General features: G+C 38.6%; 2 protein-coding genes across 16 annotated transcripts in view; one reads left to right on the forward strand and one right to left on the reverse strand.

Annotated features, from left to right (window-relative positions):
- Positions 1–3,784, forward strand: part of TRMT10A (tRNA methyltransferase 10A) — a 37,535-nt gene extending 33,751 nt beyond the window's left edge. For 8 of the 11 annotated variants that reach the window (XR_007137594.1, XM_047799463.1, XM_047799470.1 and 5 more), the window contains one exon: positions 3,639–3,784. Coding sequence is in view for 9 of the 11 variants with exons in the window: in XM_047799470.1 (XP_047655426.1) it covers positions 3,639–3,729 (91 nt within the window). In the remaining 2 variants the exon portion in view is untranslated. The remainder of the gene's footprint in view (positions 1–3,638) is intronic. The other 3 variants (XR_007137595.1, XM_047799469.1, XM_047799471.1) reach the window with 1 other exon arrangement.
- Positions 3,785–4,494: 710 nt separating this feature from the next.
- Positions 4,495–16,051, reverse strand: part of C10H4orf17 (chromosome 10 C4orf17 homolog) — a 365,717-nt gene continuing 354,160 nt past the window's right edge. For 4 of the 5 annotated variants that reach the window (XM_047799476.1, XM_047799477.1, XM_047799478.1 and 1 more), the window contains 3 exons: positions 8,840–8,921; positions 7,306–7,492; positions 4,829–4,889 (listed from right to left, as the gene is read on the reverse strand). In XM_047799476.1, the coding sequence (XP_047655432.1) occupies positions 4,883–4,889; positions 7,306–7,492; positions 8,840–8,921 (276 nt within the window). In that variant the 3' untranslated portion in view covers positions 4,829–4,882. Of the gene's footprint in view, positions 4,890–6,356; positions 6,401–7,305; positions 7,493–8,839; positions 8,922–16,051 lie in introns of all 5 variants that reach the window. The other variant, XM_047799480.1, reaches the window with a different exon arrangement.

A 16,051-nucleotide genomic window follows, 5' to 3' on the forward strand; every position in this document is an offset into this window, starting at 1 on the left:
ACAGACGCGGCTCGGATCCCGAGTTGCTGTGGCTCTGGTGTAGGTCGGTGGCTACAGCTCCAATTCGACCCCTAGCCTGGGAACCTCCATATGCCGCGGGAGCAGCCAAAGAAATGGCAAAACAAGACCAAAAAAAAAAAAAAAATCTAGGTATCCTGATTATTTTAGAATCTAGGACCAAATGTTTTATGAGCATATCTGTGAGGCATATTAAAAGCAAATCATTTTACACAGACTCTTTGTAGAAAACTAAAAATGAAGGGACAGTCATTTTAGGAAGCTTGTTAACTGCTGTTCAAGTCAGATATTTTCTAATTTAGAGGGTTTTATTTATTATTATGATAAACACATAACATTGAATTTACCATTATTTTTAAGTGTGCAGTTCAGTAGTGCTAACTGTATTCATATTGTTAGGCAACAGATCTCTAGAATGTATTTGTCATGTAACACTGTAACTCTCTACCCATTAAGTGCGTGCACACACACACCCCCCACCCCACACACACACCCCCCGACACAGGAAGATTATATATCCCTTCCTCCTTCCCACCAGTCCTTGGTAACCACTTTCTACTTTCTATCATTTTGGCAACTTTAGTTACATCATCTGGTGTAATCATATAGTACTGTCCTTTTGTGACTGGCTTACTTTGCTTAGCATAATGTCCTCAAGATTTGTGCAAGTGGTAACATGTGACAGGATTTCCTTCTTTTTTAGGTGATAACATATTCCATTTTATGTATATACTACATTTTCTTTATCCTTCATTTCTTGAGGGACACCTCTTGGCTATTTTGAATAATACTGTGATGAACATGGGTGTATCTCTTTGATTGGATTTATGCCCAGAAGTGGGATTAGTAAATCATATTAATTCTATTTTTCACTTTTGGAGAATCCTCTGTATTGTTTTCCATAATGGCTGTACCATTTTTACATTCCTACCAACAATGCGTAGGGGTTCCAACTTCTTCATGTCTCACCAAAACTTATTTTCTATTCTTTTGATATTGGCCATCCTGCTGGATGTGAAGTGATATCTCATTGTGATCATGCCATGAAAAGGTTGCATTTTTCTAATGATTAATGGTGTTGAACATCTTTTCATGTGCTTATTGGTCATTTGTGTATTTTATTTGGAGAAATGTCTATTTAAGTCCTTTGCTCATTTTTAAATTGGGTTGGTTGTTGCTTAGTGCCTTCTTGAGTTGTAGAAGTTCCTTACATGTTCTAGATACTAATCCCTTATCAAATAAATGATTTGCACATTTCCTCCCATCCCATAGGTTGCCTTTTCACTATGATTTTTTCTTTTGACATGAAGTTTTAAAAGTTTGTGTTTGTGTGAAGTCTTTAGGGTTTTTCTGCAAATCAGTACATGTTATTTGCAAACAGATCATTTTCATTATCTTCTTCCCTTTATTCTTTTCCAGTTTGTAGGCCTTTTATTTCTCTTTCTTACCTGATTGCTCTGGTTAGAATTACCCAGGACTATGTTGAATAGAGGCAGTGAGAATGGGCATCTTTGCCTTGTTCCTGATCTTAGGGGAAAAGCTTACAGTCTTTCCTGGTTGAGTATGATGTTAGTTGTGAGCTTTTCACATACAGCTTCTATTATGTTGGTGAAGTTTCCTTGAATTCCTTGTTTGTTCAGTGTTTTCATCATGAAGTGGTGTTGAATTTTTGTTAGTCGCTTTTTCTGCATTAATTGAATTGATGTGTGATTTTTGTCTTTCATTTTAGTAATGTGGTATATTACACTGGTTGATTTTCTTATATTGAACCATCGTTACATTCCAGGTATGAATCTCACCTTAAAAACTTACGTTAATAAGTGAGAATGCTGACTATAACTACATTTAAACAGCTGAAAACATTAGGACAATAATAAACCTAAATAAACTAAAAGAAGTAGTGAAAGGAGATGGTAATGAATTAAAAAATAGTGATGTTGTAACAGCACAGCACTAAATCTGAGACCTGGTAGACAGTACTAGTGATAATAAAGCAATAGTAAAATGTAAATTAGCTGAATCAAAAAATTATAAGTACATGTGAGATTGCAGAATAAACATAGCGAGGAATTTAGAATTATGAGACTCATTTGTCTTAACACTGTGAAAATAAATTTGCAAACCTGGATGGAATGATTAATTTTCTAAGAAAGTAAAAATCTCCAAAATACAGAAAATATAAACTGACCAGTTAAGAAGAAATAAAACTGTCAAAGGATTACACCCCTCAAAACACCAAACCACGAGTTCCCGTTGTGGCTCAGTGGTTAATGAATCCGACTAGGAACCATGAGGTTGCAGGTTCAATCCCTGGCCTTGCTCAGTGGGTGAAGGATTCAGCGTTGCCGTGAGCTGTGGTGTAGGTCGCAGACGCGGCTCGGATCCCGAGTTGCTGTGGCTCTGGCGTAGGCCGGCAGCTACAGCTCTGATTAGACCCTTAGCCTGGGAACCTCCATATGCCGTGGGAGCGGCCCTAGGAAAGGCAAAATAGACAAAATAAAATAAAACACCAAACCTACATGGTCTGATAGGTGAATTTTGTGAAGTTTTCAAGGGAAAGGAATCTACGGTGCTGTCGTAGCCTCTCCCTAATAGGCAAAAGAGAAAAAGTGAGTGAGAGAGGGAGAAAGCTTTATGAATTTTATGAAATGAGCATGGTCTTGAAACACATCAGTAGTGCCTGGTGGTTAAGCACATACATCCCAGCTATGCTTTAAGCAAGTCACTAAACTTTTGTGTTAACTGTTCACCAAAATCCAGTTTTCCTTTCTGGAGAATATAGTTGTAGCTGGAATATGGTTCTTATTTAATAATTTTATCAGAGCCCTTTCAGCTAGACCAGTTCTCAATCATGGAATGGGACTAGAAGTGATATCTCCCATTTCAAGACCAAGAGTTTAAGCAGATGTACCCTCCCTGTGGAAGGCAGTTTCCCCCCAAAGATCCTAATGCCTAGAACCTGTTACATGGTAAAGGGGAATTAAATTGCTAACCTTTTGACCTTAAGATAGGATTATCTTGGATAACCTGGATAGCAGACAGGAGCAGTGTAATCATAGGATCCTTAACAGTGGACAGAGTGGGACAGGAGAGTGACGTGTTGTGATAAATATTTGCCAGCCATTGCTGGCTTTAAAGATAGAAAGGTGGAGTTCCCATCATGGCTCAGCAGGAACAAACCCAACTAGTATCTATGAGGACGCAGGTTCAATCCCTGGCCTCCATCAGTGGGTTGAGGACCCGGCATTGTTGTGAGCTGTGGTGTAGGTCGCAGTTGTGGCTTGGATCTGGCATAGCTGTGGCTCCAATTCGACCCCTAGCATGGGAACTTCCATATGCACTGGTGCAGCCCTAAAAAGACCAAAAAAAAAAAAAAAAAGGAAAGGAGTGTGGATAATCTCTAAAAGTTGGAAAAAGCAGAGAAACAGATTCTCCTCTAAAGCTTCCAAAAGGAACATAACCTTGCCAACACCTTGCTTTTAGCCCAGTTAGATCCGTTTTGGACTTCGGCCCCAGAAATGAAAGAGTTTAAATGTGTGCTTGTTTAAACAACGAAATATGAGGTAATTTATTACATGGGAAGTTACTTTCTCCCATTCTCTTTTTTCCTCTTTTGCCAGCAGGATGAAGTTAACAATGAAACCAAGCCACAAGATGGAAGGACCCTGGGCCTCTGAATCAGCAAGGAAAGTGAAGTCTTCTGCTGACTGAAAACACACACTTTGGATTCTTAAGTGAGAAATAAACATCTGTTGTATTTGAATGATGACATTTGTGACAACTGTTTTGTCTCATCCCAATGAATACAACTCTCTGCCTCAGTTTTATTATTTTTTTAAAAAGTGAGGATAACAATAGTAGCCACCTTAAATAGTTATTGTGAAATGAAATAAGTTACTGTATCTAAAGTGTTTAGAATGATTTCCGACATCCAGTAAGTGTGATTTAAATGTTACCGTTAAGATTATGTGCATACACAAACACACATACACATACAAAATTCATAGTAGCTGTTTTGCATATCAGTGTAACTATTCTAAACAAAAGATTGGCTACTTGGTAGATAGAATTAAGCAATATGCTGAAAGAATAATAGGATGACCCAAGAATGCTTATTTTAAAAATACAAAAAGTTTGATATTAGGAAATGTGTTAGTAACATTCACAGTTAGCAATGAGTAGAAACTAGCTCCTTGCTGGCTCATAAGTTAGGAATAATTTTTATGTCTTCTTTTTGGAGGAGCATTTTTCCAGTAGTCCAACAACATTGAAATATGGTAGATGGCAAATAGTAGCTCAGATATTAAAATTCTGTTTAATTTTATTTTTATTTTCTATCACAGTTTGGGGGAGGTGTTGAAATTGCCTAATTCTGATTGTGGATGATTTTTCAAGTATCAGAGCCTAATGCTTATATGCAAGTATTAATAGTGCAACACTAGAAATGTAGTATATAAATAAACGTTTCTTTTACACATGGCATTAAATTAACTACAAGTAGAAATGTTGTCCCCATTAATATTTATTTAGTAGCACTATATACAGGTACTTATGTGATTTACATGTGTCACATATAGAGGCACTACTGATTGCTCTCTACCAAAAAAAAGTTTTCTAATAATTTGATATTATAACAAAATGAAACTCATGTTTGTGAAGGAATCAACCCAGCCTTTGGTATGGTAGAGGATAAAATGCTCTTTGGGGGGAGAGACTGTATCCTTGTTGTATACTTCTTGCTGACATTGGTTTTGTTGATAGCTGCTCCTGAGTTTTAGGCCTGGCAGGAGACTTGGGTTTGCTGAAATACTCTGTAACAGGTATTTTCATCTTATTTCTTCTTATAAACAATGGAGGCTTGTGCTCAGCCTCTGAAATAGAAAAACTCTCATAAGACCACCACTGAGAATTGAAAATAGTAGCTTCTGCCATGTTTTAGTAGCAGATAACATACAGATAAATAATTGAAGTTTAGGTGAATCACATATACCCCAAATTCATAAAACCACTTATTCTCTTTTCTTCTTACTACCTGCTGTATAACATGCAAGTTAGGTCCTTTCAGTCTTAGAATCAAACATTATTTCAGTAGGAACGATTTAGAGCAGATGATGGGGACCAGGGAGAAAGAGGAGAGGGATCTATGGTCCTGATAGACAAAAACCAAAGTAGACGAGCAGATTAAAACTGCTGTACTCATAAGACCGTCCCAAGACCTACATGGTTTACACTTGAGCAGAAATAAGGATTTGGGAAGATGCTGAACACCAATTCTGGAGACAAAGGAGTGTGATTTGGAGATTTTTATACCAATATCTAGACAGGGTGAAATATATACGAGGCCTACAAGTAAGACAAGATTGAGTGCTAGAAACCATCAGTGTCATGGTTTTGTAGTCCTAGGATAAAGAGTTTGTGGGGAGAGGTCAGATATGATAAACCATCCCTGCAATGTCAGAGTAAGGGACTATTTTCTAAACTGTACTTACTGGCTGTTAGCAAGTAATGCCTTTTTTAGGTTTGGTTAATTCTAACAGAACCTGCTGGGGGCTAGAGTGACCTCAGGGCACTCTAACTGATTGCTATGTCATTCCTGGTGTAAGGGGGACTTGTAGAAATAATAAGATAAACTTTTGTTTGAGGGTTGTGGACATAACTTCATAGTTGTTGCTCTGTAGCCACTGTTGTCATGTTTGTTTTAAAGCCAGGAACTGCCAAACCTACCAAGATTTTTCCGTTGAGCTATTCTGAAGCAAACTAGGACTTTGCACAATTGTTGCTTTTTCTTGGTCCCTGTTGCAGGCTGGGGCTGGACTCCTGATGGAGACACAAACCTGCTACTCTGTTGTATTTCAGCTGTACTAGGGGCATAGGCTTATGGCTTGCTGCCAGAATTTTACATTTGCTGGTTTACTTTGTTTCAAGTGAAAATCATTTAGCTCAATGACAGTTAAGCTGTGAAGAACCAATACTCTGATATTATTGTCCTTTTGTTATGTCTGTGCAGGGCTTTTCTCCTGTCATCAGATTGGCATGACCAAATCTAGAGTTGCTACTGTCTTACTTCTTAAAGAGTGTGATGAGGCACTTTGCCCTTCAGAACAGATTCAAACATAGGTCAAATTTATCTCTATGAGGAATTCAGCAGATGCTGCCTTTTATGAGTAGCTGGAAATCACTGTTGTATTATACAGCTTTTAAAACCATAGATCCTTAGCATCTGGTAGCTTGGCCGAGAAGTCTAAAACCATAGATACTTAACTTCTGTGTGTGTAATTAATTAGATACTTACTGGTTTCCTTATACCAACTCAGTAATTATCACAAACTGTACTTAACCTTTTGGTACTTCCTTATTTCCTTCATATCCTTGACTTGACACTCTAAAGCAGTTGGAGAAAGGGAAAATGAAATTCACAGATACAAACAAGTGTGTCTATAGACTGCACTATAGTCAACAAGCTAAGAATACATGAATCTTAAATAAGCTATCCCAATTCTTTATTTTTTGATGCAGACAACATTAAATGTACTTTCCAAAAAAAAATTCTTCTGACTTTGAGTAGTTATCTGAAAAGTACATCAGACGTTACTCAGATGTTAGATAGAGAAACTGACCCTATCTCTTAGTTTCCAATTTTACAGAAACTTCAAGTTGGAGACATTGCAATGTAAAAGTCTCCTTTTTCTTAATGCTTTTTAAAATGACATGTGTTTTGAAGATTCACCCAACCTTTAATTTTAAAGCAACAAGATTTTCTTGCCCAGCTGAAATAACATCTTATCCATTCGTTCACCATGATTTTATACATAAGTATGCATTTTCTTCTGTATTGAATTACAAGGCTTAAGAAAATTTTGTACAGATAAAATTTCCAATTCCCATATTGTTTTTCCCTCTGGCAGCCCCCAGGCATATGTCAGAAAAAATTAAGTGAAGCACTTTATTTTAATCTTGGATTGTTCCAGGGGGGAAAATAAAAGTGATTCTGTGTGGTATGCATTTAACAAAGTATACAGTAACAACGCAGGTTTGGTTTCCTTCAAAAAGATAGGTTGTTGGGTAAGGAAGACAGTCTCTGCCAAAATCCTCTGAACAAGCAGAGTTAGAATGATTTCTCATATTACATTTATGAAAATGAAAGAAAAGAGATACACATTGTTGTGATTTACTGAATAAAGAGGATACTTAGATCCTGAGCATTTTTAGGGTTTTGAAAGATAACCAAAAATGAATTTAAGCCTTTATGAAGCACATGCCGCACTGATGGCCATCAGGCCTTGTTACCTGCTCTGTTGATGTCCTTCCCTAGATCTGGTGACTTTTGATTTTGCTGGTGAATTTGGGGGCGATTTGACTTTGGGTGGCTTCCCAGTCTTTGCTGCTCGTTCTGCTGAGGTGTTTCTTCTTAAGTGAGTTAACAAGTTTATCTCAGCCAGCTCAGCATGAATCAACGCAGAGACCCATTCCTTTTCTGATTTAGAAAAAGAGGGGGCCGTGAAGGTTGTAATTACTGTGTTGGCTAGAAACACAGGATTAGTTCTTTTACCCTGCACTCCACTGTGAAAGTTAATCTGCTTTCTGGGTATAGGCATCGATGTGTGAGTCAAGGTTTCTCAAGAGAAGGTGGTTTGCAGCAACCTAGTTTCTGTTGACATGTGATACTGTAGAGTTCCCAGAATAGGTAACTCCCTGAGGTACTTGTCCCTAAGTGGCAGCAGAGGAGATTTTAAATATTGAGTACAAAACTCAGCCTTACAGGCCGCTGCCAAATTTAAAAAATAAGGATACCTATATAAAATATTAAGTACAATATAATCTCATTAAAATAAAGGCTGTTAAATAATAAATAGTTATAAGCATCGCTACAAAGATATATACCAAAGTACTACTAAAATGATGTCTGTGATAATTATTTTTCCTTTTTTTTCTGGCTCATCTATTTTTCAACCAACAGTAAGCAGTTATTACTTGTGTAAGTGTTCTAAAGTTATATTTTTTAAAGGAATAAAAAAGAATAACTAAAAATTCCTTACCCCCGTATACTTCTAAATTTCCTGCCACGTAATTTGAATTCCTGAGGTAAGGTACTATCTCCAAAATGCTTCCCATATGAAAACACTCGTGTGTCCCTAACACACTGATATTTCCTAACATAGATTACTGCAGTGATTTTCAAAGAGCGGTCCTTAGACCAGTGTTACCAGCATCACCTGGGAACTTGTTAGAAATGCCAATTCTCAGGCCATGCCAATTCTCAGGCCATGCCCACCTCAGAAGTTTTGACTCACTCATTCTGATGACCGGCTAGGTTTGGAGGTAGCTGCTGTATGCTATTTATGGTTACCCCACCTGGGACTCACATATACCTTCATGGAACAGGTCAGGAAGGGCCTAAAGGAGGCTGGGAGATGATTGACTTGATGGTTTTGATGAGCAATTGGCAGAGCTGTTAGAATCTGGAAATTGGAAGGCTGTGTTACTGCCCTCCACATCAAAGGAGGGAAACAGGCCATGTTCAGGGTCTACCAGAAGTATATGCTCAGCAAGAGCCTGGGTATATAGACTCAGGAGGAGAAGCACAAATGAGCTCTTGACATGAGTATCTAACATAATCCAAAGAAGTTCAGTTTGGAGCATACCAAATTTGGGGCCATTGCAAGACTACCTTGGGTTCAGCTGAATGTATACGACTCTGATACTGAAATGCTAGGGTAATAATATTGCAGCATTATCTTTGCAAATCCAAGGGGGAAAACTTGAGGCATTGGCACATTCCTAGTTTCTGACGATAAACTCAGCTCAGGGTTTACAGTCTCACCTTTTGTACGTGCATTAAGCAGCCACTGTAGAACTTCTGCCAGAGAATCAGTACGTAAAATGTTACAGAGCTTTTCCAGAATCTGACAGAGAATATCAGAGTTACATAGTGAGCAAGATTTATAAGGTTTACTTTCTCCACCATTTCATCTTCCCAAATGTCACACTGTACCCAATGTTCAAGTCAACTGGGATTTTAGCTTGGGAGCCAGATTTCAAATAGGAAGAAAATATCTTCACAGTCCAAGTCCAGCTGACCCTTGAGCAAGGCATGGACGGCGCACCAACCCTCAAAGTAGTCAAAGTCCAAGTATAACTTAGACTCAGCCCTCTGGTCAGTTCCTCTGTATTCACAGTTCCACATCCACAGATTCAACCACCTGTGGATCATGTAGTACTGTAGTACTTACTATTGAAAAAAAACTCAGGTAAAAGTGGACCTGCGCCGTTCAAACTCTTGTTGGTCGAGGGTGAACTGAAATAGTTTAGGTTAAGTAGTGCAGTTTTCTCTTTTTTTGTCTGTTCAGTACTGACATCTTTTGTTTTGTTTTTGTCTTTTTACCTTTTCTAGGGCCACTTCCCGTGGCGTATGGCGGTTCCTAGGCTAGGGGTCGAATCGGAGCTGTGGCCGCTGGCCTACACCAGAACCACAGCAACGTGGGATCCAAGCCACGTCTGCGACCTACACCACAGCTCACAGAAACGCCAGATCCTTAACCCACTAAGCAAGGCCAGGGATCAAACCCGCAACCTCATGGTTCCTAGTCGGATTTGTTAACCACTGAGCCACGATGGGAACTCCTTAGTACTGACATCTTCTGAAGGAACAATTCCCTTTTCTTTTCTTTCTGAATTGATACTTTCCCACTCTAACATGGAGTTCTTCCATTCACAGAACTGCCTTCTCTGTACTGCTCCTCTCTTTAGTGGATGAATCTAGCTGGATTCAATATTGTTCCTCAGCTCCCTGAACACAGTCATTGGCCCAATAGGATAAGAACATAAATCCCTTCAAGCAATCAGATTCCTTGGTTGACACTTTTTTTAAGTTTTTTTTTCCTATTGTAGTTGATTTACGTTTTTCTGTCAATTTCCTCCGTACAGTAAAGGGACCCTGTCATTCATATATATATATATATATGTATGTATGTACACACACACATACACATATATATACACACACACACACACATTTTTCTCACAGTATCCTCCATCATGCTCCATCGCAAGTGATTACATACAGTTCCCTGTGCTATACAGCAGGAGGTTGACACTTTTTAAAATCTGGAACCAAAGCCTGAGGTATGGATGATAGAGATATATGAAATAATCAATTCTGATAAAAATGCGCTGTAACAGGCACTGAAATCCAAAGTATTAAATGCATATAATGATGTTTCCAATTTTACCCAAAATTGTTTCTGCTGTTGGAATTGAAACATATCTGAAATTCAAACCTGGCTCCTGAACTTCAGTCTTACATATCCACCTCCCTAACAGATGTATCCACTTTGAAATACTGTGTGTACTTTGAACCCAAAATAGCTAAAACTAAGCCCTTCTTTTTTTTCCTAAGTTTGCTCCAAACTTGCTGTTTCTCCTGGGTCCCCTATCTTAGTGGACAGCAGAAGCATACACTGAATGTATGTCCAAGCCCCAGACCCTGGGATTCATCCTGAATGACCCCCTGGTTCTTTTCTACAGCATACTGCCAAACAAGTGCAGTAAATTCTTCTTAATATTTCTCAAATCTCTACCTTTCTCTTTATCCCCACAGCCTTGACCCAATATAAATCGTCATCAATTCTTGCTTGAGCTACTCTAATCTTTCTCCTAGTCTTTCTCCCTGAAATCCTTTCTTAAAATACCATTAATATAAAAATATGTGTGCCTGTCATCAATCTAAGTGTTGGAGATAGAAAATTTAAAGGCCAGAAAAATCCACTGCCCTGTATTGAGCTTTGTTTTAATAAGATTCTTGTCCTCAATAATGCCTTATTCCAGAAGAGAACAAGTTAAATTTGCTCCTAATTTCACAATAAATCAATGGCCATGGCAAAAACAGTAAAAAAAAGCCCTGTATTCTCTAGGCCACTCTGCCTCTAACGGTTGTCATCAGTATGGTCATTGCACTTACTCCCAGCTTCTTCTAACTCATAGATCACTCATGAATCAACTTTGAAAGAATATAATTATCACTTCAGTGAGAGAAAATAGAATATATCTTCCTAGGAAACCTAGGAAACTCTCTTCATTGAGTTTTAACATATTGGTGAGTGAGTTTGACCTGTTGAATTTGACTTTAGGTTTTGAGAGTGCAGGCCTGGAGTTAGCCCCTCCTATGGGCTAGGATACCACTGCATTCCTGGTGTGTTCAGCAAGGTCCCTCCACTGTAGCAGATCAGAACTCTAGTATCTCTAAGCAACAGGCTACCTGCCATTAGCTCTCTTCTGCCAGGTCTCAGACTCTCCTCCACTGCACATGAAGCTTGTATTGGGCTAAAGACTTGGGGAACCTTGCACACCTTTCGGGAGCTCATTCTCTCCACATGTCCTTCTTCAGTATATTAATTTGTAAACTTCAGCCACTTAGCCTCCCGAAACTCTATAAATTCTGTTTTCTCTACCTAGCGAAGCTCTTACTCTCAGTTTGGGCCCCCCTTCTCTGTGCCATGATTAGGAATGGGCCCCAGGAGAAATCTGGATTGAATGTGGAAATCATCCCAATTGTTTCCCTTTTCTCAGTGGTCATCAATCCATGTGGTGCCAAAGCCTGAAAACAGTTTCGTTATGTATTTTCCCAGTTTTGTATAGTTGTTTACAGTTGGAGGCTAGGTCTTGAACCTAATCTATCATTTTGGAAACAGAGTGCCTTGCTTGCAATATAATTCTCCATGTTATATCTAGAGTGATTTTTCTAAATACAACTCTGACCATGTAATTCTTGTACTTAATAAAGTATTTTGTAAGCTATTGTTTTTTTTAATCTGGTCTCTGCTTAAGTCTCCAATCCAATCTTGTGCAAAATTCTCCCTGTACTGTCTGGATCAGCCATATTAATTGCTTTTAATTCCTTGAATAGACAGTGCTCTCAGCTTTTAACCTTTATAGATATGAAGATCTCTTGGCTAGGAATGATCTCTCCCATACTTTTCATCATTTTCTTTTTTTTTTTTTTTGTCATTTTGCTATTTCTTGGGCCGCTCCTGCGGCATGTGGAGGTTCCCAGGCTAGGGGTCTAATCGGAGCTGTAGCCACCGGCCTACACCAGAGCCACAGCAACTCAGGATCCGAGGTGCGTCTGTAACCTACACCACAGCTCACGGCAACGCCGGATCGTTAACCCACTGAGCAAGGGCAGGGACCGAACCCGCAAGCTCATGGTTCCTAGTCAGATTCGTTAACCACTGCGCCACGACGGGAACTCCCATTTTCTAATTATATCTGAAACATTCTTGGGATTCCTTTCTTCTTGAAGATGCTATTAGCTCCATATCTACTGCTGTATGTTCTTACATCTGTACAATCCCTCTCATAAACTCAGTGAACAAAGGAACCGTCTGTATTACTACACTTCAGGATTTTTTCATTGGACATGAAATATTTATAGAATGAATGTGTTTGGCAGACTTTTGGTGTCGGTGGTAAAGACTATTTCTATAAGTTCGAGATCTTTGGGAGGAAGATGCTTCCAGACACAGAATACTGTTTTTATTTTCCTTTAATAATTGTGAAACTATAAAAATTATTGAAGTATACTTAGGTACAATGTTGTGTTTCAAGTGCACAGCAAAGTCATTCAGTTACATATATTTTCCAAATTCTTTCACCTTGCAGTTTACTACAAAATATTGACTAAAGACTATAGTTGCCTGTGCTATACAGTAGGATCTTGTTGTTTATGCATTTTATATATTAGTGAATAAATGTTAATCCCGCACTCCTAATTTATTTCCCCTCTCCCCTTCTGTCCCTCTGATAACCATAAGTTTATGTTCTATGTCTGTGGGTCTATTTGATTTGTAAATGAGTTCCTTTGTCACATTTTTTAGATTTTACATGTAAATGAAATCATATGATATAGTCTTTCTCTCTGATTTACTTCACTTAGTATGATAATTTCTAGGTCCATCCATGTTGCTGCGGATGGTGTTACTTCATTCTTCTTTATGGCTGAGTAATATTCCATTGTAAATATATACCACATCTTCATAAGCCACTTGTCTGTCAGTGGACATTTAGGTTGCTTCCATGTTTTGACTAGTGTAAATACTGCTGCAATGAACATTGGGGTGCATGAATCCAAATTAGATTTTCTCCAGATATATACCCATGAGTGGGATTCAGGATCATACAGTAACTCTATATTTTTAGATTTTTTTTAAGGACTGTCCATACTGTTGTCCATAGTGGCTACACCAGTTTACATTCCTACAAAATGTTGGAGAGTTCCCTTTTCTCCACATGCATTCCAGCATTTAGTATCTGTAGACTTTTTAGCGATGGATATTCTGACTGATAGTGAGGTCATACCTCATATAGTTTTGATTTATGTTTTTCTGATAATTAGTGATAATGAGCACCTTTTCATGTACTTGTTAGCCTTGTCACTCTTCTTTGGAGAAATGTCTATTTAGATCTTCTCCCATTTTTTGATTGGGTTGTTTTTTCTGTTAAGCTGTACGAGCTGTTTGTCTATCTTGGAAATTAATCCCTTGTTGGTCACATCATTTTGCAATATTTTCTCCCATTCTCTAGGTTTATGGTTTCTTTCCTTTGCTGTGCAAAAACTTTTAATTAGGTCCCATTTGTTTATTTTTGTTTTTATTTCCATTACACTAGAAGACTGAGCCAAAAAATGTTGCTTCTATTTATGTCAAAGAAAGTTCTGCATGTTTTCCTCCAGGAGTTTTATGGTATCCAGTCTTAAATGTAGTAGGTCTTTAATCCACATTGAGTTTATTTTTGTATATAGTGTGAGAGAGTGCTGTAATTTCAATCTTTTACAGGTAGCTGTCCAGTTTTCCTAGAACCACTTATTGATGAGATGTGTTTCTCTACTGTATGTTCTTGCCTCCTTTGTCATAGATTAATTGACCGTTGGGTTTTCTATCCTGTTCCTTTGATTCGTATGTCTGTTTTTGTGCCGGTACCATACTGTTTTGATGACTATAGCTTTTTAGTATAAAGTCAGGGATCCTGATTCTTCCAGGTCCACTTGTCTTTCTTAAGATTGTGTTATTTGTGGTCTTTTGTGTTTCCATACAAATTTCAAAATTGTTTGTTCCAGTTCTGTGAAAAATGTCATTGATAATATGACAGGGAGTGCATTGAAACTACAGATTGCCTTGAGTAGTATGGTTATTTTTAACAATATTGATTCTTCTAACCAAGAACACAGCATATCTTTCATCTGTATTGCATTCACTTTCTTTCATCAGTGTCTCACAGTTTTCAGAGTAAAGACCTTTTTTATTTTCTTTTTACAGCCACACCTGTGGCATATGGGAATTTCTGTGCTCGGGGTCAAATCCAAGCTGCAGCTGCCGTCCTACCGCATAGCATGGCAACACCAGATCCAAGCCACATCTGTGACCTGCACTGCAGCTTGTAGGGATGCCAGATCCTTTATCTACTGAGCGAGGCCAGGGATCAAGCCTGCATATTCATGGACACTGTCGGGTTCTTAACCCACAGGGCCATAACAGGAACTCCCAGAGTACAGGTATTTGACTATCCTTAAGTAGGTTTATTCCCACGTATTTTGTACTTTTTGATATGATGGTAAATAGGATTGTTTCCTTAGTTTTTCTTTCAGACCTTTTGTTAATGTGTAGAAATGCAACAGATTACTGTGTGTTATTTTGTATTCAGCAACCTCATCGAATTTGTTAATGAGCTCTAGTAATTTTCTGTGGAGGAGTTGGCAGGGAGACCTTTAGAATTTTCTATGTTTAGTATAATGTTGTCTAAAAATAGTGACAGTTTCACTTCTTCTTTTCAAATTTGAATTCCTTTCTGTTTCTTTCTTCTCTGATTCTTGTGGCTAGGACTTCCAAAATTATGTTTAATAGAAGTGGTGAGATTGGGCATCCTTGTCTTAGACAAAATGCTTTTTACCTTTTCACCATTGAGTATGATGTTAGCTGTGGGTTTGTCATATATGGCCTTTATTGCGTTGAGATATGTTCTCTCTGTGCCCTTTCTGGAGATTTTTTATCCTGAAAGAATGTTGAATTTTATCAAAAGCCTTTCCTGCATCTGTTGAGATTTTCATATGGTTTTTATTCTTCAGTTTGTTAATGTGGTGTATCACATTCAATGATTTGCAGGTGTTGAAAAATCCTTGCATCTCTGGGATAAATGCCACTTGATTATGGTGTGCGATCTTTTTTTTTTTTTGTCTTTTTTTGCCATTTCTTGGGCCGCTCCTGCGGCATATGGAGGTTCCCAGGCTAGGGGTCTAATCGGAGCCATAGCCACTGGCCTACACCACAGCCACAGCAACGCGGGGTCCAAGCCACGTCTGCAACCTACACCACAGCTCATAGCAACGCCGGATCCTTAACCCACTGAGCAAGGGCAGGGATCGAACCCGCAACCTCATGGTTCCTAGTCGGATTCGTTAACCACTGCACCACGACGGGAACTCCTGATCTTTTTTTTTTTTTTTTGCTTTCTAGGGCTGCACTCACAGCATATTGCAGGTTCCCAGGCTAGGGGCCAAATCAGAGCTACAGCTGCTGGGCTATGCCAGAGCCACAGCAACACCAGATCCGAGCCGTGTCTTGTGACCTACACCACAGCTCAAAGCAATGCTGGATCCTTAACTCACTGAGTGAGGCCAGGGATCAAACCTGCAACCTCATGGTTCCTAATTGGATTCGTTTCCACTGAGCCAGGATGGGAACTCTGGTGTGTGATCCTTTTGATGTATTGTTGGATTCGGTTTGCGAGTATTTTATTGAGGATTTTTCTGTCTATGTTCATCAATGATATTGGGCTATAATTTTCTTTTAGAATGTGATATCTTTGTCTAGTTTTGGTATCAGGGTAATGGTGGCCTCAAAAAAAAAATGAGAAGTGTTCCTTCTTCTACAATATTTTGAAATAGTTTCAGAAGGATAGGTATTAATTCTTCTCTAAATGTTTGGTAGAATTCACCCATGAAGCTATCTGGTCCTGGACTTTTGTTTGCTGGGAGTTGATAAAT

This window comes from Phacochoerus africanus, chromosome 10 (genome assembly GCF_016906955.1).
Source record: "Phacochoerus africanus isolate WHEZ1 chromosome 10, ROS_Pafr_v1, whole genome shotgun sequence".
Taxonomy (NCBI): Eukaryota; Metazoa; Chordata; class Mammalia; order Artiodactyla; family Suidae; genus Phacochoerus; species Phacochoerus africanus.